Raw genomic sequence first — 27,531 nt, 5'->3', positions numbered from 1 at the left:
ATGGAAAAGAAGGACGATGTAGCCAGAGATGTCTTCTATGATTGCTTGGAGCGCACCTATAAGAACTGCCCCGCCACGGTGTCGTGCTTGGCCACTTTAAAGGCAGGGTGGGCAAAGAAGGTATCTCTGGTGCAACAGTCGGTAAATTCAGACTCCACTAGGAAACATCTCCAATAGGGTGAGGCTGATCGACTTTGCCGGGGGCCCGAAATATGGTTATCTGTAGTACTAGATTCCAGCATAGGAAAATTCAACAAGCCACCTTGCTGTCTCGATCGATCATGTTGTGAAAGACGGAAGACAATTCTCCAGTGTTTTAGATGTGCGCGCGCTCCTAGGTCCTAACATCGACTCGGACCACTATCTTGTTGCAGCCAAGATTCGCACCTACCTCTGTGTAGCAAAAAACGCATGCCTACAAACACAAGGAAGGTTCGACGTCGAGAAGCTGCAATCACAACAGATAGCCGAACGATTTTCTACTCGACTTTCACTCCTGCTCTCTGAGAGCACTCGTCAACAACTCCGTATAAGGGAAGTGTGGGACGGCATTTCAAACTCCTTACGCACAGCTGCAACCGAAACCATTGGTTTTCGTAAAATACAAAAGAGCAGCTGGTACGACGAGGAGTGCCGTGTTGCAGCGGAGAGAAAACAGGCTGCCTACCTCGCAACGTTACGATCGACCACTACACGTGCGGGATGGGATAGATACCGAGAGTTGAAGAGGGAAGCGAGACGCATTTGCAGACAGAAGAAGAAAGAGGCCGAAATGCGTGAGTATGAAGAGCCTGATACTCTGGCCGACAGGGGTAATGCTCGAAAATTCTACGAATGCGAGACCGGAGCATACTCTTGTAAAACCCCCAAAGGTGATCTAGTGACCGATGCCCAGAGCATACCTAAATTATGGAGGGAACACTTCTCCAGCCTGCTGAATGGCAATGAACGCTCAACGATGACCATGGAGCAGACGTTCCATTGCCCGACCATGAAGAAGTTCGAATAGCAATTATCCGCCTGAAGAACATCAAAGCGCCGGGGGCCGATGGATTGCCGGCCGAGCTATTCAAACACGGCGGCGAAGAACTGATAAGGAGCATGCATCAGCTTCTTTGTAAAATATAGTCTGACGAAAGCATACCCAACGATTAGAATTTAAGTGTGCTATGCCCAATCCATAAAAAAGGTGACCCCACAATCTGCGCCAACTACCGTGGGATTAGCCTCCTCAATATCACATATAATGTTCTATCGAGCGTATTGTGTGAAAGATTAAATCCCACCGCCAACAAACTGATTGGACCTTATCAGTGTGGCTTTAGACTGGAAAATCAACAACTGACCAGATTTCCACCATGCGTCAAATCTTGGAAAAGACCCGTGAAAGGAGAATCGACACACACCACCTCTTCGTCGATTTCAAAGCTGCTTTCGACTGTACAAAAAGGAGCTGCCTTTATGCCGCAATGTCTGAATTTGGTATCCCCGCAAAACTAATACGGCTGTGTAAACTGACGTTGAGCAACACCAAAAGCTCCGTCAGGATCGGGAAGGACCTCTCCGAGCCGTTCGATACCAAACGAGGTTTCACACAGGGCGACTCCCTATCGTGCGACTTCTTCAACCTGCTTCTGGAGAAAATAGTTCGAGCCGCAGAACTAAATAGAGAAGGTACCATCTTCTATAAGAGTGTACAGCTACTGGCGTATGCCGATGATATAGATATCATCGGCCTCAACACCCGCGCCGTTAGTTAAGCCTTCTCCAGACTGGACAAGGAAGCAATGCAAATGGGTCTGGCAGTGAACGAGGGCAAAACGAAATATCTCCTGTCATCAAACAAACAGTCGTCGCACTCGCGACTTGGCACTCACGTCACTGTTGACAGTCATAACTTTGAAGTCGTAGATAATTTCGTCTATCTTAGAACCAGCGTAAACACCACCAACAATGTCAGCCTAGAAATCCAACGCAGGATAACTCTTGCCAACAGGTGCTACTTCGGACTGAGTAGGCAATTGAGAAGCAAAGTCCTCTCTCGACGAACAAAAACCAAACTCTGTAAGTCACTCATAATTTCCGTCCTGCTATATGGTGCAGAGGCGTGGACGATGACAGCAACGCATTAGTCGACGTTGCGAGTTTTCTAGAGAAAAGTTCTGCGAAAGATTTATGGTCCTTTGCGCGTTAGCCACGGCGGATATCGCATTCGATGGAACGATGATCTGTACGAAGCTAGGTCACGTTGTCCGAATGGACGAAAACACTCCAGCTCTGAAAGTATTCGACGCAGTACCCGCCGGGGGAAGCAGAGGAAGAGGAAGACCTCCACTCCGTTGGAAGGACCAAGTGGAGAAGGACCTGGCTACGCTTGGAATATCCAATTGGCGCCCCGTAGCGAAAAGAAGAAACGACTGGCGCGCTGTTGTTAACACGTCTACAATCGCGTAAGCGGTGTCTACGCAAATTAAGAAGAAGAAGAAGTTAATATACTAAAATAAGTTAAAAGTGTTAAGTGATACAAAAAAAAATGGATTCGTCTACGAACGAAATCCCCGACATCCGAAGTGGGATCGGCTAATTCTAAAAGCCGAGTTTCGTGCCAGATCGTCGTAGCACTAGAAGCACAGCACCGGAATCTAATGGACATAATGAAGTCCATGCAGATACCTAGACCGGTACCAGACGCAAGGCCTGTCCACATTGCTTTGATAAAATTCAATCCCGATTGATGCCTCTGCAAGTTGTACAACGGTGGACCAGATTTTTGATGAAAATACCCTCGAAGGCGGCGCACTTGGGATAGTGTTGAGCAAAGCGCTTGACGGCAGCGCATCACAATGGTTATTGCAATTATTTATCGCAAACATAACCAAGTGGAAAACTAAAGACTTGGAGGAAATCGCAGTGTCTGTAGAGTTTGCACACATGGCGTAATCCGATAACAGTTTGTTACACTGGGTATGTGCCTCCAATGTAATAAGCCGCAATGAGCTACAACAACTGGAGGATTACGCTTTTAAGAAGCGTAATACGGAAGAGGATGCATATGTAACCGGCCGAGGCGGAAGTAGTTCAAGTTCCAGGTAAAATGTCGCTATTGAGGAAAGATTGGACCAGCAATTCTGGTGTGATAGATCGGTGCAATATACGATATTTCAAGTGCAACAAAATGGGACTTTACGCTAATAAATCTAAATTAAGTGCATGGAAAATGAGAAGCGACCAAAATTATTAGATAATCGAAAGAAGAAGTGGGCGCAGGGTGCAAATAGATAGTGAAGGGAAGCGGAACAGTAATAATAGGTCAACAAGGGTCCTTCCTATTGCTTAAATGTAGGTCGGACTATTATACGGTGTGCGTGTTTTTTATTTAGCTTGCTTTTGCATTGTTTGTGATGCCCAGCAGTTGACAAAAGCATAACCAAAAGTTATAAAAGGCACACGTTGAATTTTTTATCAAGGAATCCGCTGATTAAAGAATGTAGGAGTGTGGAAAAAAAGTATTTGAAAAACAGGTCGAATTCACTGAGGTAAATGATAATTGGCTTGTATCTCAATAACGTGATCCTGAGGTAGCCAAGTTATCAACTAATGAAAAGAATTTATGAAGTGTTATAAAGAAACCAATTTGCTTATTTGTGTATTGCTTGATTTTGTCTGGAAGCCTCAAAGTTTGTGTGAAGAAAAGTTAATGAAATGTTTTTAAATAACAAAAACAATAACAACTAATTTGTTAGAACATTGTGGTTTGAAGTAAACACACGAGGACGTCTGATTTGTCAGGAAGGCCGTGTGGGAGCGGTAGTACTTGTATTTTGTATGTCAGTGTACGTGTGTATGTCGGAGTGCTAATATTTTGTAGGTAACTGTATGTGGCAGAGCGTTATTTGAATTAGGCAACGCATTGACGGCATATATTACCGTACTATAGATTGTAAATACGCAAATAAGCTTAGTAGCAGGAATATATGTATAAATTGTTACTGAGTGAGGCCTGATCGTATTCTGCGAACAGAGAGAAAAGAGGCAGGAACCATTAGCTACTTTTAGAGCAATGAAGGGATGCGCAATAATTAGGCACAATGTCCTCGCAGAATAAGTTCGAAAAGTGACATCGATAAGATCAGAACTTGCTGTGCTTAATAAAAATGTGAAGTGAAGTTATTATACTAAAATAAGATAAAAGTTTTAAGTGATATAAAAAATGAATGCATTCGTCTACGAACGAAATCCCCGACATGTACATTAAACTTGTTAGAGGGCGGTGTTACGCCCACGGCCCATGTTTGGCCCATAGGTGTCTCTTGCTGCTGCGGTCCTATGTATCAAATTATTGCTTTATATCTTAGTTTAGTGCTTAGTTATGGCACTTTATATGTTTTCGATTTATGGTGATTTGTGGGCGCGGTAGTGATTTTTTTGTACTAAGGAACCCATACCAAGTTTCTTTGAGGTACCTGAATTTTTACTCAAGTTAGAGCTTACACGGACGGATGGACAGGCAGACAGTCAACCGGATTTCAACTTTGCTCGCCCTGCTGATCATTTATATATCTATATATATGTATATATATAGATGTATTTTAGGGTGATTCAAGAAAAAAAAATTTTTTTGTTTGGTACTCGGAAAAATAGGTTCCTAGACACCTCTAATTCTAGTTCTTAATTGTAACGGGAAGGTCCTCCTATATACAGTTTTCTATTTTTTCTTATTATCAGATAGAAAAATTTATATCTCGCTTCTAACTACTTGAAAAATATCTCGTTCTTTAGATTTTGTAGGAAATTGAATGCTCTACAAAAAAGGTCTCCTATGATTTTTTCGTAAACCCAACCGTTTAAAAGATATTAACAGTTAAAGTTTGATTATTTTTGGAAAAAAATTTTATTTCTTATGAATTTTATAACTCAATGAAAAAAAATTATTATGAATGATGAAACTCATAGTTTTGTAGGAAATTTACTGCTCTATGAAAATGGTCTCCTCAGATTTTTCGATTAAGTTAAGCGTTAACGAGATATTCATCGTCAAACATCAATGCATATCATTATTTTTCACTTTAGTTTGATGTGCTTTAAAAGCGTGTTTTTTTATTTTTTTAAACTATATTTATTTTTAATTTTTTAGTTTGATGTGATAAACCCCAAATTTATCAAAATATGAACTAAGACATGTAGTATTGGTTAAGTAAATCGATAATTAAGCAGCATTTAATATCTACCCGTAACCTCTCATTGACAAAAAAGTAACTGTACGAACATGGTTCAATCCATTTCTATTGTTCTTGACTAGCACTTATAATTCAAGTGGTCGACCCGAAAAGTAGGGAAACTAGGTAAGTGGGTTGTCTCATTTTCCATTTTTTCAGGTACAGGGGTTCAAATATTAGGTAGGTAGAATATTTCTTTGTGTATTTTAAATTTTTACGAATTCTTATTTTATATTGAAAGAATCTATTTTTTCTTTTATGAGATTTACCAATATTGTGAAATATAAACGAATATAACTAAAATCATATTCTCCGGCATTGGATTCGGTGACAATTTTTGAAAAGCTCACATCGACGTGACAGCCAAAGTTTAAAAAAAATGAGTTTTCTATTGCGGTTGCTTTTCGGACGCGTTTTGAAAACTAGTGTCTGAATTTTTTTTCACTACAAAAATTCTGTTATAAGTTTTAATTTTTTTATTACCTAAATGTCACACGTTTTGCATTATTTGATATTATTTCTTCTGGTGCGCGGTTATATGTATGTACATACATATATACATACATTATATCTATATAAAGTATACTTTCTTTACGGATATACATAGATATATTTCAGTATATACATATGCTATTCAAATGTTACCAAAACTAGTTTTATATAGATGTTGCATACTTTTAAGCGCATCTTTTTGGTGAGTTGCTTAAGCTTACTATCGCCTTGCTACAGTGTCGCTCAAATACTAGGTTTCAGTACCACTTAAAAAGTTACAAACAAACATACTACATACATACAAGTGAAGCTAATAAAAGCGTATTAAAAATCAATTGAATTGTAATGAAATAATTTTTTGCACATATAAATATTTAAATTACGAAAAATTTTTAACAAAACTTTGCTGCTTAAAATTTAGTTTTTAATAATAACAAGCCCAAAATAATATTAGTCATTTGACGGTGGTGGTAGATACATACTAATACCAATAACAAAGTACATTAAGCAACAATTACGACCTATTATACTGTTTCTTTATTATCAGAATATTTCTTAACATACTTCTTTTAAAATAAAATATCCTCCATATTTTTACTTTAGATTACTTATTATTTAACGAAATTTTTAAAGATGCTTTATTATTTGAGGAACTTCCAAACAAAAATAAACAAAAATGCAGATAATGTCTTCCTTGTTTAAAAGTCGATACATAAAATACGAAAATTTTTAAATTGCATGCGTTCGACAACGGGCCAACGTTGTTTCTGATGACTTGTCGCGCTTAGGATTATGATGAAAACTGCACCTGTCTGTTGTATCTTCAATATTGGCGAACAGTTTATGTACAAATAGGGCGTATAGTTAAATATCGTGCTTAGATTGAAAAAGTTAACTACAAATTTCCCCATACATTATCCGCGAACTCATTTTCATATATTTTCCCATGGGAATAAGATACGCAGTAGATTTTAGCCTATGTTTTAACCCAGGGTGTTAACTAACACTGTACTAAATTACTGAAATTAAGTCAGTCGTTTAGTCGTGAAAGAGTAACAAACATACAGGGTTTGTCCGGAATGTAGTAGGACTGAATCGATTTAAAAAAATTTATAGACCCAATCGTAACAATTCTTTAAACACTTTCAAAATAGGCTTCTTCTGCGTCGATACAGCGCTGGTAGCGCGATTTCCAAGCATTGAAGGCGTCACGGAAGGCATTCTCCGGAATAGCCTTGAGAGCTCAGGTGCATGCTGCTTGGATCCCCTCTGTCATCTCAAAATGCTTGCCATTCAGCGGCCTTTTCAGGCGAGGAAACAAAAAAAGTCTGAGGGCCCACATCAGGGCTATAGGGCGGCTGCGGAAGCATTGGAATGCCGGCCGAAGTCACAGGTCTCCCAGCACGGTCTTCACCAACGATCAAAGTGGGTTCCTTAATTTAAACAAAAATTTGAGTTCGTAGATGGCCCAATCGAACCACTGTCACGCCCACAATCATTAACCGAAAAGATATAAAGTGCCATGAAAGCATCAAAAAAGATATAAAGCTGTAATTTGGTACAGAGGATCCCAGTAGCGAGGGGCACCTGTGGGAAATTTTTTTTTTCAAAGTGTGCGTGGCCCCACCCTTTAACAACTTCAATGTACATAAGTATCTCCTAAACCACATAAGCTAAAACAACCAAATTAGCCTAGTAGAAATACTATGTAAACTTCTACCAACTGTGTGAAAATGGATAAGTCGGTGGATAACCCCGGTCACTCCCCATTTAACCGTACAGTTAAAAACCACTAAAAGCGCGATAAATCAATAGATAAATACGCTACGGACATTAAATTTTACCACCGAGATGTTATGAGAAAGCTTAATGCGAGGTGGTGCGAAAATTGGACGATGGGCGCGGCACCGCCCACTTTTTGGTGAAAACAAAATTTAGTACGGCATTATTCTTGCATTCTTATGTCTCCTTGTGAAAATGGACAAAATCGGACCACAACCACACCTACTTCCCATATAGAATAATTTTAAATTCTACTTGGCTTGAAGAATTAATATAATGGGATAAAACTTTGCACAACTAATGCCTTTTGTTTGTGCCACCTTATGACATGACTTGAAATCCAATGAAACCTGTTCCAGCCCGTAGGTACCGAACGTGTGGACCCCAAAAATGGGTTGAATCGGACTTCCCTTAGCCCCCATATACCTAATATAAATACTTTCGGGCTTCCGGGTGAGTTTGTGTCGCATATATCGGCCAATATGCGAGTTATCCCAATGAAACTAAGAGGACGCGTTTTATCCATAGCAGTGTATATTTGTGCCTCAATTAGATAAATTTGAGCGTAATCTTGGCCTAGCCCCGATATAACTAATATTAGGATTTTTGAACATCCGGCTGACTTTACCCTATATGATTGGTTGCACACATTAAATTAATTCTCTGGCTTTGATCCTTGAAAGTTGCAAGAGTATAAAATGTTCAGTTGCTCCCGAACTTAGCCCTTCTTTACTTATTTTTCTTCTATTTGTATACTTTTGCAACCAGTTCTACAGAGTATTATAGTTTTGTTCACCTAACAGTTGTACGTATCACCTAAAGTTCAGCGAGTTAGAAATAAGGTTATATATACACTCAGTCCTTTTTTACGCGACCTCTTTTTACGCTATTTCATTTTAACGCGGTTTTTTTTGCAGCGCAAATTCCTTTTTTTACTCGAATTTCTCACTTTAACGCGATTGCTTTTTTTCGTTTTTTGCTTGGGCTTAAACTTGCAGCAGAATTGGAAAATTATTTTGTAGCAAATGATACTGATGCCGAACGTGCACGAATTTTTCAAAAAGGATTGAGTCTCTGCATGTTAAGATATAAAGAACTACATCGGAATTTATAGGGTCCAAAAAGAAGCATTCAAACAAAATTAACTGAATTTATGGTGCAAAACTCAGTCGGAGATGCTAAGTCAAACAGAACATCAATCCATAGTTCTTACTATTGATTCTGGTACAAATTCTAGTGATATCAGTGCCGGCCATCAAAATAAGCGGCTAAGAATAATTTAAACTACGGATAATGACAGTGATTAAACAGCAGTTTTTTCAATAAATCTACCTATTTTCTATTTTCTTCTATTTTATATACAGTTTTTGTTTTTTATTTTTTATTTTGTTATGAATGAATAAATCATAAGTCTGAAATTTGAAATTTATTGTATTGTTTTTGAATATTTTTTTGCGCGTATATTTTGTTATACGCGATATTTTTTATATTCGGATCCAATTCGTCAGTTAATATTGAAAAACTAACCATTTTTACGCGTAAAAAAAGGACTGAGTGTCAATGATCAGGATGACGAGAAAAGTTGAAATCCGGCTAACTGTCAGTCTGTACGTCCGTCCGTGCGTCCACTTAAGAACATTGATTTCGTTGACGTGTACATTTTTCGGTGCCAATATTGCGCGTTCACTTAAATAATCGTGGCGTTGATAATGTTGAACAATATTCGAAAATACACTTTCAATCAATTCTTTTTTCGATTGTAAAAGTGTACAAAAGTTGTTCGGCAATGTGATCAAACCGGTATCATCGATTGGTATTTTGCCTTCGCCAATGTCCAACAACTGCTTCAAAAACGCCGCTGCGGATCGATCATTTTGCAATTGGACTCGCATGTTGATGGTAAGAGTCAGCCTTTGAACATGTCTCCACAAAACTGACGATTTTAAACATACGTTTATTTCGTCGGCAGGAGTTGATCGAGGAATGACTGACAAAGTTTGCCGAAAATCGCCGGATAATAAGACTAATGCTCCGCCAAAAATTTGTTGCTTTTGGGGTAAATCTTGCATTGTTCTATTGAATGCTTCTAATGACTTTTTGTTAGCCATTTGGCACTGATCCCATAGAACTATTCCAGCTCCTCGCAAAAGTAGAATCCACCGGCGTTATTGTCAACCGCTCGTATAATCTTATCATAAGCATTTTTCTTCTGAATATTCAATTTGGTAATGATAGCTTGTATGAAAGCACGCAATTCCAAGTACGCAGTAATGCCAAGTTGCGCTAATGCCTTATTCGCAATTGTAAGGCACAGATCTTCAACCAAAATCAAAGCAGAATTATACATTTGTAATGTATATGTATAGCAAGTCTGCGTCCGATGCTCGATTACGCGCCAAAATTAATAAGTCCTGGGTCATGCAGTCTTTGTACTTATTCCACAGTTATTGCGGATGTGACCGAAGGCATGTAGATATTATTATGGCGAATAGTACGCGTATTTGTTTTGGATGAGATGTGAGTGATGCGTCATGAAGTGCGGTGTCCCAATGCATATCATCTTCTAACAAATGCAATCGCTGACATGCTTCACGATACGTCGCACACAACTGACCGTCAACAGTTTTCAAATCATCAAATGATCTTGGTCCGGTCACGTTGACTAATAGCTGACGCAAATAAAAACATTCGGCGTTGTTCGGATGGATGGTGTAAATGCGTCTTATGGCATCGGTTTTACGGACATTTGGATAACCGTCAACACGCTCCCCTTGCTTTCGTCGTTGAAATGTTTTCGATGATGGATTGCAAGTGAAATATTGTGGTATTTCGGAATATGTTCTTGCAAATTCATCGTTTTCACACAACTCGAAAAGGGTAGTTAGTGTTGTCCCCGGTGGTCGTGCCAGAGTATGCATATTTGAAGTACATAAATAAAAATATGCATATTTGAAGTATATAAATAAAAATGGAAAAATTAACCTAAAACTACATCTTAAACTATGTATTTTACCCACACACGCATATGCAATAAGACCCACCAACAGTGTATTTGCGAACCGCATGGAAGCACTTACGAAACAATAACAATACTCACTTGCTTTGTGTGTGTTGCACGGTCAGCAGAAAAACACAAAATCAGTTCGAATAAATGTAGCAAATGGATGGAATTAAATCTGGAAAAAACACACAATGTTGAAACACTTTTTTTTACACACACCGCGCATTTTCAAGCGACAATCGAATCGCATGGCATCACATATGAAACAACAACAATACTCACTTGCTTTGTGTTGTACGCAGAATATTAATCACGTTGAAATCTGAGAAAAATACACTCAATGTTGAAACATTTTTTTTATACACTCAGTGCATTCGGAACACTTACGTTCTGTATGTCTTGTTAGCTTGACAGTCATACATAGAAAGAACGAATGACAGGCAAAAACGATCAACATGCGATGTCAATGTTTTTTATTAATTGTAAACATCCGCCAGTTGTTTCTTTTTTTGTTACACACATTAAATTTCTTATGTGCACCCTCCAAACAGACCCCAATCACCCCTGAAAATTTCATTGAAATCGGGCAAGCCGTCTAGGAGGAGTATGCGAACAGGAAGTTTTGCCACTTAATTTTATATATGTATATAGATAAGCTACAATTAAATAGCATAATCAATAATTATTTAATGTTCAAATACAAAATAAAATGGCTCTGAACACAAATTCCCATAAGGTTTCTTGTCAACCCCCGTGTGGCCTCCGTGCAATGCATAGATAACCACAGGAACCGAGAATGCAACGTACAATCGAGCGAAGATAGCGGCTTGAAGCGGGGACTCTTATAACATGAACAAAGAAAACAACGAAAACAACACGCCAGTACTAAACCAAAAAGGACGAATGGACGACGAATAGAATGCCTTCCGAAGACAAAGAATAATTTTTTTTGCCCTCGCCGCCACATATGGGAAATGAGAGGACAATCTAAACGGTTTGCGTGGAGGAAACTGGGTCCTCTATTCCTAAATCAGCGAAAGCAAACAGGGAGATAAGGAATAGGACGCCGGCTATCGACCGAGGGCTACGAAATGGACACAACTCTCCAAGGCAGGGATTCATGCGGAAGATGAGAGCAGAAGAGTATGAAGCCTTTTTAAAGTTCAGCGCTACCCTGAAAAAATGAAGTTGGCAATGTTAAGACAGAAGAATATAAGTAGGTACCGATGTAAAAAACGGGATATCCGAGCTAGGCGAACTCTTTAATATTATCGGTAGCCTGCACCGAAACTAGATAAAGGCAGAAAGGGATACGAGACGCACGAACACAACTAGGTCCTTAGACGCATGCAACGAACATGCCGATGTTTCAACGCCAGTGACAGCTCTTTCTAAACGAACGGCAACAAGTCCAATAGAACTCCTTCTTCTTCTCAATTGGTGTAGACACCGCTTACGCGATTATAGCCGAGTTAACAACAGCGCGCCAGTCGTTCCTTCTTTTCGCTACGTGGCGCCAATTGGATATTCCAAGCGAAGCCAGGTCCTTCTCCACTTGGTCCTTCCAACGGAGTGGAGGTCTTCCTCTTCCTCTGCCTCCCCCGGCGGGTCCTGCGTCGAATACTTTCAGAGCTGGAGTGTTTTCGTCCATCCGGACAATATGACCCAGCCAGCGCAGCCGCTGTCTTTTAATTCGCTGAACTATGTCGATGTCGTCGTATATCTCGTACAGCTCATCGTTCCATCGGATGCGATATTCGCCGTGGCCAATGCGCAAAGGACCATAAATCTTTCGCAGAACTTTTCTCTCGAAAACTCGCAACGTCGACTCATCCGTTGTTGACATCGTCCAAGACTCTGCACCATATAGCAGGACGGGAATTATGAGTGACTTACAGAGTTTGGTTTTTGTTTGTCGAGAGAGGACTTTGCTTCTCAATTGCCTACTCAGTCCGAAGTAGCACCTGTTGGCTGACATTGTTGGTGGTGTTTACGCTGGTTCTAAGATAGACGAAATTATCTACGACTTCAAAGTTATGACTGTCAACAGTGACGTGAGTGCCAAGTCGCGAGTGCGACGACTGTTTGTTTGATGACAGGAGATATTTCGTTTTGCCCTCGTTCACTGCCAGACCCATTTGCATTGCTTTCTTGTCCAGCCTGGAGAAAGCAGAACTAACGGCGCGGGTGTTGAGGCCGATGATATCAATATCATCGGCATACGCCAGCAGCTGTACACTCTTATAGAAGATGGTACCTTCTCTATTTAGTTCTGCGGCTCGAACTATTTTCTCCAGAAGCAGGTTGAAGAAATCGCGCGATAGGGAATCACCTTGTCTGAAAGCTCGTTTGGTATCGACCGGCTCGAAGAGGTCCTTCCCGATTCTGACGGAGCTTTTCGTGTTACTCAACGTCAGTTTACACAGCCGTATTAGTTTTGCGGGGATACCAAATTCAGACATCGCGGCATAAAGGCAGCTCCTTTTCGTCCTGCCGAAAGCAGCTTTGAAATCGACGAAGAGGTGGTGTGTGTCGATTCTCCTTTCATGGGTCTTTTCCAAGATTTGGCGCATGGTGAATATCTGGTCGGTTGTTGTTTGGCCTGGTCTAAGGCCGCACTGATAAGGTCCAATCAGTTTGTTGGCGGTGGGATTTAATCTTTCACACAATACGCTCGATAGAACATTATATGTGATGTTGAGGAGGCTAATCCCACGGTAGTTGGCGCAGATTGTGGGGTCACCTTTTTTATGGATTGGGCATAGCACACTTAAATTCTAATCGTTGGGTATGCTTTCGTCAGACTATATTTTACAAAGAAGCTGATGCATGCTCCTTATCAGTTCTTCGCCGCCGTGTTTGAATAGCTCGGCCGGCAATCCATCGGCCCCCGGCGCTTTGATGTTCTTCAGGCGGATAATTGCTATTCGAACTTCTTCATGGTCGGGCAATGGAACAATGCTCCATCGTCATCGATTGGGGAATCGGGTTCGCCTTCTCCTGGTGTTGTACGTTCACTGCCATTCAGCAGGCTGGAGAAGTGTTCCCTCCATAATTTAAGTATGCTCTGGGCATCGGTAACTAGATCACCTTTGGGGGTTCTACAAGGGTATGCTCCGGTCTTGAAACCTTCTATAAGCCGGCGCATTTTTTCGTAGAATTTTCGAGCATCACCCCTGTCGGCCAGCTTATCAAGCTGTTCGTACTCACGCATTTCGGCCTCTTTCTTCTTCTGTCAACAAATGCGTCTCGCTTCCCTCTTCAACTCTCGGTATCTATCCAATCCCGCACGTGTAGTGGTCGATCGTAACGTTGCGAGGTAGGCAGCCTGTTTTCTCTCCGCTGCGACACGGCACTCCTCGTCGTACCAGCTGTTCTTTTGCACTTTCCGAAAACCAATGGTTTCGGTTGCAGCTGTACGTAAGGAGTTCGAAATTCCGTCCCACAGTTCCTTTATATCCAGTTGTTGACGAGTGCTCTCAGAGAGCAGGAGTGCAAGCCGAGTAGAAAATCGTTCGGCTGTCTGTTGTGATTGCAGCTTCTCGACGTCGAATCTTCCTTGTGTTTGCTGGCGTGCGTTTGTTGCTGCACAGAGGCGGGTGCGAATCTTGGCTGCAACAAGATAGTGATCCAAGTCGATGTAAGGACCTCGGAGCGCACGCACATCTAAAATCTTCCGTCTATCACAACATCATCGATCTGGTTGGTGGTTTTTCAATCCGGAGACAGCCAGGTAGCTTGATGTATGTATCTTCTTATGCTGGAATCTAGTACTACAGATAACCATATTTCGGGCTTCGGCGAAGTCGATCAGCCTCAACCCATTTGGGGATGTTTCGTCGTGGAGGCCGAATTTACCGACCGTAGTGTCAAAGATACCTTCTTTGCCCACCCTGGCGTTAAAGTCGCCAAGCACGATTTTGACATCGTGGCGCGGGCAGCCTTCATAAGTGCGCTCCAAGCACTCATAAAAGGCATCTTTGGTCACATCGTCCTTCTCTTCCGTCGGGGCGTCGGCGCAGATCAGCGATATGTTGGAGAACCTCGCTTTGATGCGGATTGTGGCTAGATGTTCATTAACCGCAGTGAATGATAGTACTCGGCGACGGAGTCTCTCTTCCACCACGAATCCTACACCAAATTTGCGCTCCTTTATATGGCCACTGTAGTAAACGTCACAAGGACCTACTCGTCTTTGTCCTTGTCCCATGCATCGCATTTCCTGGATGGCGGTGATGTTAGCCTTTGTTTTTACGAGGACATCAACCAGCTGGGCAGCGGCACCTTCCCAATTAATGGACCAGACATTCCAGGTGCATGCCCTCTGTCGAAATGAACTCCAGTCGCCCGAACTAACTTAACTAAAAGGCAGCATTGAATACCCCATTCTCCATACCAACATACCAATCAGGAAAAAAGGCAGCATTGAATACCATATTCCACACATCAACCAGAGAACTTAAAAGTATAGAGAAGGTGCAGGTTCGACTGCGAACATTTGATAGATTCAGATCAAGGAATTCGCCGCATTTGTTAACATTGTTGGTCGGATTCCGCCTCGCAATTTTAACATTTTTTACAATTCTCTCACATATTCTAATCGAGAATATGAAGAGACAGAAATATTTGTATTTACGGCATATGATGACATGGCATATACATATGCCGAAGCAGAGAATAGGAAGAGACAGAAATACACTCCCAACGAAGAATTTTGTTTTGATTTTCGTTTATATTTTATTTCATTTTGAACAGCGAAAAATGTGTACAAAACACACCTCTCACACAGAGAACATAAACAAATTTTTTATGTTCTTGTCTCACATGCACAAGAATATGAAGAGACATAAATATATGTATGCATGCTCCTTATGATGCTGCCAACAACAGCATTGTGATACTTTCATGCTTCAATTTTTCTTTCAACTTGGGCATCGCAATGTATGCTTTTGCGTTTTGCCGTCGGCAATTCAATATGGACATGTAAACATAATTATGATATGAGTATATTTTGTATGAATGTATTTATAGTCAATTTGGACTTGCATATTTAATAATTTTCTTTGATTTTTACATAATATACTATTCTAATAAATATTTTTGTATTATATTTCCTACTAATAGAAATTAAATTTATCACAACAATATATACATACATATGTATGTATGTACATATATATGCATGTATGTTCATCTTGTATCATATTAATCTTATGTCTCTGCACATGCTCATATCATAATATTATTATGTATGTATACGCATGTGCGCATTCAGAAATTCAAATCATGATTTTATCACTTATCAATATAATGTATTATATGCGCGCGCATTGATCTGCATGTTCATACTGTCATATAAGTATACTTATATGTACATATATTTGCATACATTGCCGAACAAATAACGCACAAGCATACAAACATACATATGTGTACACATGTGAATATGTCGCCAACAAAAAATTGAAGCATTGTTCTACAAAAACAACAATTGTCTAAATAGCAAAAGCACGCCAAGTCAATATGGCTGCCAAATTGGCGAAGCTCAAATGTAGTAAATTTTACAACAAAAACGATTTCATTCATAAACGCAAGCGCAAATTCCACAAGTGACCTCGCTTTATTCATAGAAACAGACGCCGTAACATCTCCCCGAGCATGCCTTCGCCAACAAGCGTCTTTTCGCGACGATGGCAAAAGCTAAAAATCATAAATTGATCAACTTTCTGATGATTCTTCACAGAAAGAAGTGACAAAAGTGGCAACATAGCCGTTGTCGATTTACAATATTTGTCTAAAATATTTTTCCGTGACTCGCAAAAATCTGCGTCGATATGTATGCAAGCTCATACATGTTCATACATATTTATGCTGGTTTGTAGGCGGAGCTGTACAGCGGCAAGGGAAACGGTGACGATTGGCGGCCATTCGTTTATTTTTTTCGGCACAGCTTGGATTTTCTATCATCACAGAAGTGCTGAACACAATGAGCGCGACAGACTGCAAGCGACATTTGTTAAATATTAGAATACACACGTTCTTAGGGACACATTTATTGAGGCAGCTTCACAACTATATAACTGTGTCCATAAGAACGTGTGTATTCGCGCTCAATGTGTTCAGCACTTGACTCTTTGACATAACGCAAGTTTCGGGCATTGGTTGACCGTGACAACGGAGATGCGAAAGAAGCGTGCGACACTTGCTATTATGAATGTATGTACATATGTATGTGGCTCGCATTTGCTTTCGTAAACATACAGACAAATGTGCCAAAGAAATAATATATGTATGTACATATGTACATATATATGTGTATGCCATGAAATTCTATTGGTACAAATATGGAAATGATAACGAAATAATGCAAAAATGCATATTTCATGAAGGTCATTAATTTTTTTGAAGAAATGAAAGGAATGAATGAAGTGTTTATATGAGCACATTTAAGTTCATTTTATAATAGTCGAAATTAATATAAGTTTTGAAATAATAATTTATTGAAAATTATTTTTTATTTAATTTTATAACATAAAATTTTTACCATTTTTCGGAAAACAATGGTTCTTATAACACAAAGTAATCACGCATGTGATAATGGTTCATATAATTCAATATAAGCATGCATACGTCACTCAGAGAATGCTTTTTAACATTCTCTGTGTGACTTTATATATTTTGTATATTTTTCTACAAAGCAATTCTCTTTATTTATTCTCAGTCATTTTACATATATTTCTGCCACTGAAAGTGCTCAATTCTGCTAAATAGCCAGAGCACGGCGAATTCCTTAGACAAATTCTGTCAGCTCTGTTAGCCGCGCAATCGAACCATCATACAGATTTCGATTTGCACCTTCTCTATGTATACTTTTAAGTTCTCTGCATCAACATACCAATCAGGAAAAAAGGCAGCATTGAATACAACACTCTCCACATCAAACTGTTTTTGTTCCGTTTTTCATTTTATACCCAAGAGAAGGTGACGCTGTGCCGGCTTTTGTTCTACACTGTTCTAGAAGTCACGCACGCCGATACACACGCGCACCGCTACGTCTATTTGAACATTTTTTTAACTTTGCATCCTTTGCACCATCCGGTCATTATATATAGAGATTATTCGTTTTTTATTCGGCTTTTATCCGGTTTATATACATTTAACTTTGGTTTGGTGACATTTAACTTTTAGTATCGCTATATGCGAAAGAAATTGGTGTAGTGTGCTAAATTTTGCATCAAAGAAGGTTTATTCAGTGCTATAACCTAAAACGTGTTTAATTATCCCAACGCTCTATTTCTAAAATCTGTGGATACATTAATTAACATCTAAATTAGCGTAAAGTGTAAAAATATATAATTCACTGTAAGAAGACATTGTAAAATTTGCAAATTGAAGTGATAAGTAATAAAGCCTATATAGCTCAACAAGAGCGCAAAAGGAAAAGTTTGAATTTTAAAGTTGGAAGTGCTGTTTGAAAGTTTGGTGAAGAAACGAGATTTGAAAGGAGTAACTTATAAGCGTGTGCTCAAAAGAAATTACGTATTCTAATAAATATGGTCCCTCGAGATAAAAGGAAAGGCACTGTGGCGGAAAACTAAAATCAAAACGGTTAAAAAGTGAATAGTGGAAATTCTTAGCGGTGTGCGGTATTCAAAACAAAAAAAAAAAAAACAAATATATACTATATGTATATATATATATTAAAAACCTCGAAACAACGGAAAACAAATTTATAAATGTGCGGTAAAACAAAAAATTGTATACATGGATATACATACATATATGTATATGTATATACAGTTACGGACAATAACACAGAAGCAGTATATTTATATATGCGCTTGAAACAAAAAAAAAAAAAAAACACAGTTACAATTTTTACACAAAAAAAATAACTATGTTCGGAAAAGTGCAGTGACACAATAAATCAACTATAAAAATAAAAAAATTTTTTTTTTTTAATAAATCAACATATTCACCTAACCCAACCTGCGGAGACACGAGGAGCAGAGCTTATCAGATAAAGGCAAAACCTGTATGGAGACCCCTACGCCCCCCAGAACTTCAGTACCAGTGAGTCGTATCGATTGCCATTAGTATATTATCACAGTACATGTATATGAATATGTATGTATGTATGTTTGAAGCCCATATTGGCAATGGTTTGAAGTCCTACAGAACGGTAGTGTTAAATATACATAAATCGAGCTAAGCTTTTCTTCGAAAAAAAGGAAAGATATGTATACATACATATGTGTATAAACATTCCAGTTTATACTTACCTAAACTTTTAGTTGCCTCTCTTGCTTACTGAAGCAATAAGCAGGATTGCGTAACATAATTAAGCGCTGGCAGATTAAAGCATAAAAACGGCTAAAGATCCAACATAAACTCAAACATACATACATAGATATATTTAATATACATTCACTTATATTACAAATATATATACCGGCGCGGAAAATAATAAGGAACAACACCATTTCATCATTCTCATTTTGGCGTATACTTCGGGTTTTTGCGCTCTTCAAAATACATACGCGGAATTAAAATTTATATATAGTACATACATATATAAATAAATAAATATTTATAATAACATATATTTGGGGTATTCACAACCCGTCGTAAAGCATCGAAAAATCGTAAAATTATACAGTTTTACACTTGTTAAAAAAAAAATTTTGTTGGGTTTCATACCAAAATGAGATTACACATTTACAATTCTCAATGATATGTTTTCGAATCATTATAACTTATAACTTTAGGAGACTTATGAAAACCCTAATTATCTATACTCAAAATTTTAGAAATCTATACATACATATATACATATTTATATATTTACATAGATAAATAAATAAATAAATATTTTCATATGTACTAATCTGTACATACTCACATAGTACATACTTATATTCAAAGTCCATATCGGCAACTACCTCTTGTTCTTCGTCATAGAACAATCAGGATTACATACAAACATTTTACGCATATTACATGCACAGAATTGAGCACATATCGTGCATGCATAGTTACAAAGTGACCTCTTTAACGAGTGCACAAACAAGGACATTCAGATAAGTCCGCATATACATAATTAAAAATTTAATATAAACTACATACAACCGTGCGAACGCTAAAACTGAAAAAACGCGTATTTATTAGTTTTAACAGAAATTAACGCTGTTATCGACTTGAAAGAGTTTTACGGTTCTCAAAATTTATACGTTTGTCTTAAATCGAAGAAAAAAATTATACATATACATATATTACCATTTTCATCTAAATGAACACAGATTCAAAGGAATCTAAATCGCATCAATTCCTAAAAATACAAAAAATGATTTCGGATGAAAAAAGTTCATGTACACCGGCAGAAGCTACACGCTCGAAGCAAGGTGCTACAAAACAAAAACGGGGTAAAGATATTTCGTACGCTAAATTTTTATCGGAGAGTGACAGCTTAATACGATACTGTACTCGATTTTCATCTTCGCCGATTCTAGATAACTCTGAATCGGTACTAGAAATCAAGAATCAAAACCTTGACAATTTTTGGACACGTCTCCAAGCGGCCTATGACGCCATTGTAGAAACGGACGATTCGGATCTTTTGGAAAATTTCAAAACCTCGGCTTACTCCAAATATGAAAATTGTCTTGACCAATATGAAGAAACAAAAGCCATGATCTCTGATCAATTAAAATTAACAAGGTCAATCGCACCGAATCCACAACTGAGAGTAGAGCTACCACAAACACAGTCCCAAGAGGCAAGTTCAGGTATTCACCTCAAATGCCCGCATGTGACACCGAAATTTTTCATGGGGGTTATGAACAATGGCCGTCCTTCCGGGACATGTTCACCGCCGTTTACATAAACCACCCAAAATTATCTAATGCACAAAAATTGTATCACCTCCGATACAAAACAAAAGGTCAAGCAGGCGTCATAAGCCCGGGTCCCACTATCGGCGCAAGTAGCACAATTTGTACCGATTTTTATTGGTCTACATCGGCGCAAAATGCCAAAACAAAATTGAGTCAATTTCTAGCAGTCACATTATCGGCGCATATTGTGTCATTTTTTATTGGCGCATATCGGCGTTAAATATTCTGCTACGATAATCGGCGCAACGCGGTCACACTGTTGTACTCAATCAGCTGTTTGCAGCAACAGTTTTTATTTATTTTAAAACATGGATTATTTGAAGAAGAAAAAAGTTGCAGTTGCTCTTCTTACTATTGCAACATTAAAGCTGAAAAAGAAACATCAAAAACGCAAAACAAATCCTAAACAACGTAGTATCTGGGTGAGAAATTGGCTGGAAAGAAGAAATACTAATGGTGCATATGAAACGACTTTACGTGAATTTCGAGAAGTTGATAATCAAAAGTTTCTTTTTAAAAATTACGTGCGAATGAACGAAAACAATTTTAATGAGCTACTGTAGCTAATTTCCCCACTTATTAAAAAAAGAGATACATGTTTTCGTGAAGCTATTCCAGCAAGTCATCGTTTGGTCTGCACTCTCCGCTTTTTGGCCACGGGCGATAGCTACAAAAGTCTTTCAGCTTTTTTCCGTATTGTCCCAAACACTATCTCAAAATTTGTTCCTGAAGTTTGTGATGCGATTTACAGTCAACTTCGAAATACTTACCTGAAGGTAGGAACACATACTTTACCAAATCCATATGTATATTTTTCATATTTCCCCTTATTTAGATACCTTCAACAAAAGAAGAATGGGCTGAAGTTGCTTCGAAATTCGATTTATTATGGAACTTTCCTAACTGCATAGGAGCAGTTGACGGCAAGCATGTGGTCATGATCGCACCAGCAAAATCAGGAAGTACGTTTTACAACTACAAAGGAACTCACAGCATAGTGCTTATGGCAGTTGTTGATGCCAGTTATAAATATTTGTATATTGACGTCGGCTGTAACGGGCGTATTTCAGATGGTGGTATTTTCAGTAAATGTTCTCTGCAGCATGCCCTCGATACGGATTCTCAAAATTTACCACCTCCTCGTCATTTATTAGGTCGTGAAATGAATGTACCTTTGTTTTAGTGGCAGACGATGCATTTAAATGCAAAATTATTTGATGAAGCCGTATCCTGGTCGCATTTTATCTGGTAGCAAACGTATTTTTAACTATAGGTTATCAAGGGCTAGGAGAGTAGTCGAGAACGCATTTGGAATCATGATGAAGCGCTTCGAAATCTTTTCACGACCAATAAAGCTGAATCCAAATAAAACAACGAGAGTGACGTTAGCATGTTGCGCATTACAATTTTTAATGACAAAAAATATAAGTTATGCTACTGGATTGGTAGATAGCTGCACTGAGGATGGAAATATTATTGAAGGTGCACGCGTTAATATTTCCATACCTACCTTTGAAAGCGCCACAGAGGATATATCAATTTCCTACATAAGCAACGAAGCAAAAACTATCCGTGAAGAATTTGAAAACTATTTCATGTCACCAGACGGCGAATTGCCATGGCAGTATAAATTTATATAACAAAGCAGACACTTAACAGAATATATGCACCTTTCATAATCTTTAAATAAATTGTATTTATTTGTATTTATAAATCAACATATTATGATAAATTTTCTTCATCTTGTTGCAAGACAGCATTCATAGCTACTTGAATTAATTCCGCGTGAAGCTTATTTGCTGCTCTTTTATTTCTTTTTGATAGTTCACGCATTTGCAGTGCAAGATACATGCCCACTCCATGCCAGTGGTCTTCTTCTTTATTTAAAAATTGAATTGCGGTCTCCATTGCATCTGTTGTCACTGATTCATCAGTTGCAGAGGGTTTGGATTTTGTGTCACTTCGGGCAGCTGTTGGTGGTGGCGTTACATCTGCATCCACATCTAGTGTTGAGACGGACGAACTACTCTTGCAGCGATCATGCAAACAGTAGAATTGCATAGCTGACCAAAACGGCCAATGTGGCAAAGCTTTACCGGCCGCTTGGTCTGATTTAGTTGTCATTTTTTTCTTTACATTTGAAAATGCCGTTTTTATATTCGCCCATTTTGCTTTGCATCCGTCAACTTCTTGGGTTGGAAATTTCTCCACGATGTCATTCCAAGCTTTATCTCTTTTGGCGCGATCTTTATATTCTGGGCAGGAATATTCCCAAATACAATTGTACATTTCAATGGCCTGTATCAAATTCGTTGTGCTTTCATTTGTCCATGATGACACTATTTGTGGTTTTTTTCGTCTTTTTGTTTTGCTGGGTGTGGAAGAAATAGTTTCGTCAATCACATTGTCCATAATACCTTCAAAAACTTCGTCGTCTGAATTCATTTCTAAATATTATTAATTAATTACTTCATATAATAATGCATTTTAATTTTATTGTATGCAACTTACCGCACCTATGTTTTATTTACATATGTTTGCAACCAGTAGAGATGTCGAAGATCGATTAATCAAAGACCTTCGACTCGATCTTTTTGTCAAGCTTTATCTGTTTTTTTTTGTTTTTTCGATTGGAATCGGGAATCAATTCAAAAATCATGACGATTAATGTGGAATTTTTTCAACTTCAAAATTTAAAAATTATTGATAAAGATTTTTCAAATTAATACTTAAAAATTTGCTGAGAAATATTGAGACATTGGTGTTGATTGGAGAAATTGTTTCAACTTTCGAATTTAAAGATTATTGAAAAATTTTTTCAAATTAATGCTTAAAAATTTGCTGAAAAAGAGAGATATTGGTGGTGATTGGCGTATTCGATCGGTGCTCAAGTGCCTGATAAAAATCTGCGCATTTTTCAATTTTTATTGCTCTTTATCAAACATTATAGCGTTCACATTATCGGCGCAACTGGGTCGATTTTGGTTGTGCATTGTAGGCCCAATATCGGCCATGATTGTCGCATTTCATAATATTTAATGCGGTCACATTATCGGTACATGAAATACGCCGAAAATTGGTACCTTTGCGCCGATAGTGGGACCCGGGCTATAGTAAAACAGTTCGCTCTTAATGACATCAATTTCAATTTGGCTTGGGAAGCTTTAAAAGAACGATACGAGAATGAAAGAATACTGGTCGACAAACAAGTGACCATATTAATGAATTTACCAAAAATTCAGAAAGAAACAAGTGAAGAATTCATAAAACTTCAATCCACTGTTTCGAATTGTTTGTCGGTTCTAACGACACAAAATATTCCCACTGACAACTGGGATCCCATACTGGTAAATATATGCTCCGCGGCATTACCAGAAAAATCGTTGCTTTTGTGGGAGCAATCGCTCTCTTCGCGAAGAAAGTGCCCGACGTGGCAACAAATGAAAGATTTCCTAACTATTTCCTTCCTAAATCGCAGCTTCATTCGACCCCAAGCTAATAACAACAACAACTTAAATCGTAGTTTTTTCAAAACACAATCGTTCACTTCCGAACAAAACAATCATACGTCATGCGAACTATGCACAGGAGGGCATAAACTCAAATCTTGCGATAAGTTTAAAAAATTGAATATTAATGAAAGGAACAACTTTGTCAGATCAAAAAGACTCTGCACAAATTGTTTGTCCCATTCTCACAATCTAAATAATTGCAAAAGCAAATTCAATTGCGTATATTGCCACAAAAGGCATCATTCAATGTTGCACTTCAATAATTTCCCTAAAAACACCCCAAACTATCGCTTTCTCAAAAAGAGCCATGGGTTTAGTTGCAACCGCAACTCCCGAATCTCAAAATTCCGAAATATGCCAAGAAGCACCATGCTGCTCAAAGGCTTTAAAAACTCAAATGCTACACAGCGAAAATCAAGGTAGGGTACTACTACCCACAGCAGTCGTCTCCATCGAATATCGAGGAGAACTGTTTAAGCTCAGAGCCCTAATAGACCAAGGATCACAACGATCTTTCATAGCGTCTAGGGCACAAAATAGGCTAAGTCTGCCAACAAAACAAGCCAACTTTGAAATTACGGGAATGGGCGGAAGAGTAGTTCAAAACTGAAATATAATCTGCCCCATTACCCTCTTTTCCCCCAAAGCGGATAAGCGCATACAAGGATATGCAATAGTCTTACCGCAACTCACGAATATGTTACCAAGCTATCATATAAATAGCAAGCAATGGCAAAAGGTTACACATCTAAAGCTAGCAGATCCCAACTGCAACACCCCCGCTCAAATAGACCTTCTATTAGGCAGCGATCTCATACCACAAATAATACTCGAAGGTATTGAGAAAATTTCAAATACAATTTTGGCACAAAAGACTATTTTCGGTTGGATCCTAAGTGGACTAGTCACGGAACCAGTCACAACAATGACAACTCAAGTTGAGGAAATCTCTAACGAGTACCTCAATGCACAATTGAAAAAATTTTGGGAGATAGAAGAACTCCCCCCCATTTCAATCACAACCCCCGAAGATCAGTATTGTGAAAACTTTTACAAAGCCACAACTACTAGATCAGATAATGGTCGGTATGTCGTACGACTACCACTAAAGCAACAATTCCCAGATACACTCGCTTTAAGTCACTCTCGCACCTCTGCAATACAGCAGTTTCTAAGTATGGAAAAAACCTACTTAGAAAAGGGGAGCTTAAACAAGATTATGATGGTGTCTTAGAAGAATACCTCCAGTTAGACCACATGGAGGAAGTAAGCCCATGCGAAAAAATTACAAAAGGCAAATATTATTCATTCTACTTGCCACATCATGCGGTAGTAAAGCCTGACAAGAAAACAACAAAAGTCAGAGTTGTCTTCAATGCCTCAAGAACTACTAGCTCGGGGAATTCCCTAAACGATATCCTGTTTACGGGACCCACGCTCCAACCTGATTTAATGCTGCTTATTCTAAACTGGCGTATATTCAAATACGTATTCAACGGGGACGTCGAAAAAATGTATAGACAAATAGTCGTACATAAAGACGATCAGGATTTTCAGGGCATTATTTTCCGATAATCCCCCAATAGTCCACTACGTGACTTCAAGTTAAAAACAGTTACCTTTGGCGTAAACTGTGCCCCATATCTAGCCATCCGTACACTCCACGAACTGGCAGAAGACAAAAAGTCAGAATTTCCTCTGGCAACAAAAATCTTAAAAACACAAACGTATGTAGACGATATTCTGTCTGGGAGCCACAGCCTCTCACAAGCATACGAGTCCTTATCACAAGTGACAAGGGCCCTCAACACCGCAGGGTTTCCTCCAAAAAAGATTACGGCAAATCACCCAAATATATTAAAAAACATACCAAAAGAAAATTTGTTGGATACAAATCTCCTCATATTCGAAGAGGAAAGTACCACAAAAACTCTAGGCATCCAATGGAATGCGATATCGGACCATTTTTCCTACACGACCGAGTACATATCCGCATTATCCGCCATTACACAACGCCAGATTCTCTCCTCTGTGGCAAAACTTTTGACCCCGCAGGATGGCTTTCGCCAATTATGATTCAAGCCAAAATCCTGATACAAGAATAATGGCTAGATGGTACCGACTGGGACGAGCAAGTAAAACCAATTCGTCTAGAAAAGTGGTCCCAGTTCGCGAGTAATCTGAACGACATCTCGCAGATACAAATTCCACGGTGGGTAAACTATTCTCCCGAATACAAAGTGGAACTACACGGCTTCTGTGACGCCTATGAAAAGACATATTGTGCCACCATATATGTGCGCACACAAAGCGATACCGCAACCACAAGCCACTTATTAGTGGCAAAAGCAAAAGTTGCGCCTCTAAAAACGATAAGTCTACCACGACTTGAACTCTGCGGCGCCCTGCTCCTAGCAAAACTAGTTTCCATGGTGCAGACACACTTAGACATGGCGAAATACAAGCTATATCTCTGGTCTGATTCCGAAATAGTCCTAGCCTGGTTGGAAAAACTCCCACATGCGTGGAAAACATATATTTCCAACCGAACCTCGCAAATACTTGACCTAGTGGGATCCACCACATGGCTACACTTAGCCAGTGCGGACAATCCTGCCGATCTAGGTACAAGAGGGTGCAAACCCCTGCACTTGGCCACCACCACGCTCTGGCGGAATGGCCCTCGATGGCTAGCAGAGTCCTCCGATTCTTGGCCACAATCGCCAATGCGCAACATAATTGCGCCCGAATCGAAGCCGATTGATAAAAAGAGCTCACTCTTAGTTCTAAACCCGTTTCTAGGTACGAAAGGGCTGCTTCGGGGCAATGGTCGGCTTGCTAATTCAAGCCTAACTTACATCGAGCGCCACCCCATAATAATACCTGAGAAATCTCCATTTGCAACATTATTCCTGCATTACATCCACATACTAATGCTACACGCCGAAAACCGTCTGATGCAGCATGTGGTACGACAGGAATATTACATTCCACGTCTGAAGCCCCAAATCAAGAAATGCATTTTCATGTGCAAGATATGCACTATGCATAAACAGAAAATGCGAACACAGTTTATGGCAGCACTTCCACCGGAACGCTGCAACTTTGCTCCGCCTTTTACCACTACAGGTGTAGATTTTGCTGGTCCTTTTCAGATAAAGGCTTCCATGCTAAGATGTCCTACCCTCATGAAAGGCTATGTGGCTGTTTTTGTCTGTTTCACAACAAAAGCAGTACACCTGGAGCTATGTACTAATCTGACAAGGGAGACTTTTCTTGCCGCATTTGCTCGCTTCATCGCAAGACGTGGTTTTCCTTCAAAAATCATGAGCGATAATGGCAAAACATTTATTGGAGCCCAAAGAGCTACAGAGAAACGGTTTGTGGAGTTCATTAAACAAGTCTCACCTGACATTGTTTAAAAATACGCCCCTCAAGGTATAAACTGGAAATTCATCCCCCCAAGCGCTCCTCATATGGGTGGTTTATGGGAATCAGCGGTAAAGGGCTTTAAATCTCATTTCAAGAAGCTCGCTGGCAACCTCAAATTCAATTATGAAGAATTCACGACATTGTTAACCAGAATCGAAGCCGTTCTCAACTCACGGCCTCTCGCTGCACTCTCGCAAGACCCC

At 39.1% G+C, this 27,531-nt stretch overlaps 1 protein-coding gene across 1 annotated transcript; it reads left to right on the top strand.

Moving 5' to 3' along the window:
• LOC120781838 (protein ANTAGONIST OF LIKE HETEROCHROMATIN PROTEIN 1-like) lies at window positions 1-21,567 on the top strand. Its single transcript, XM_040114059.1, has 3 exons — window positions 1-107; window positions 20,974-21,160; window positions 21,220-21,567. The coding sequence occupies exons 1-3, from the start codon at window positions 1-3 to the stop codon at window positions 21,565-21,567; spliced, it is 642 nt and encodes a 213-aa protein (XP_039969993.1).
• Window positions 21,568-27,531: the final 5,964 nt, after the last annotated feature.

The sequence above is a fragment of the Bactrocera tryoni genome, unplaced genomic scaffold (genome assembly GCF_016617805.1).
Source record: "Bactrocera tryoni isolate S06 unplaced genomic scaffold, CSIRO_BtryS06_freeze2 scaffold_7, whole genome shotgun sequence".
Lineage (NCBI taxonomy): Eukaryota > Metazoa > Arthropoda > Insecta > Diptera > Tephritidae > Bactrocera > Bactrocera tryoni.
The sequence above is the reverse complement of the archived record's forward strand: the minus strand, read 5'-3'. Positions and strand labels throughout refer to the sequence as shown.

Excerpts from the sequence above, each read along its gene's own strand:
- LOC120781838 (XM_040114059.1), top strand. The coding sequence starts at position 1 with ATGGAAAAGAAGGACGATGTAGCCAGAGATGTCTTCTATGATTGCTTG. Across the intron at positions 108-20,973 it reads TTGGCCACTTTAAAGGCAGG|AGATACATGTTTTCGTGAAG; the intron begins GTGGGCAAAGAA and ends TATTAAAAAAAG. Across the intron at positions 21,161-21,219 it reads TTCGAAATACTTACCTGAAG|ATACCTTCAACAAAAGAAGA; the intron begins GTAGGAACACAT and ends CCCCTTATTTAG.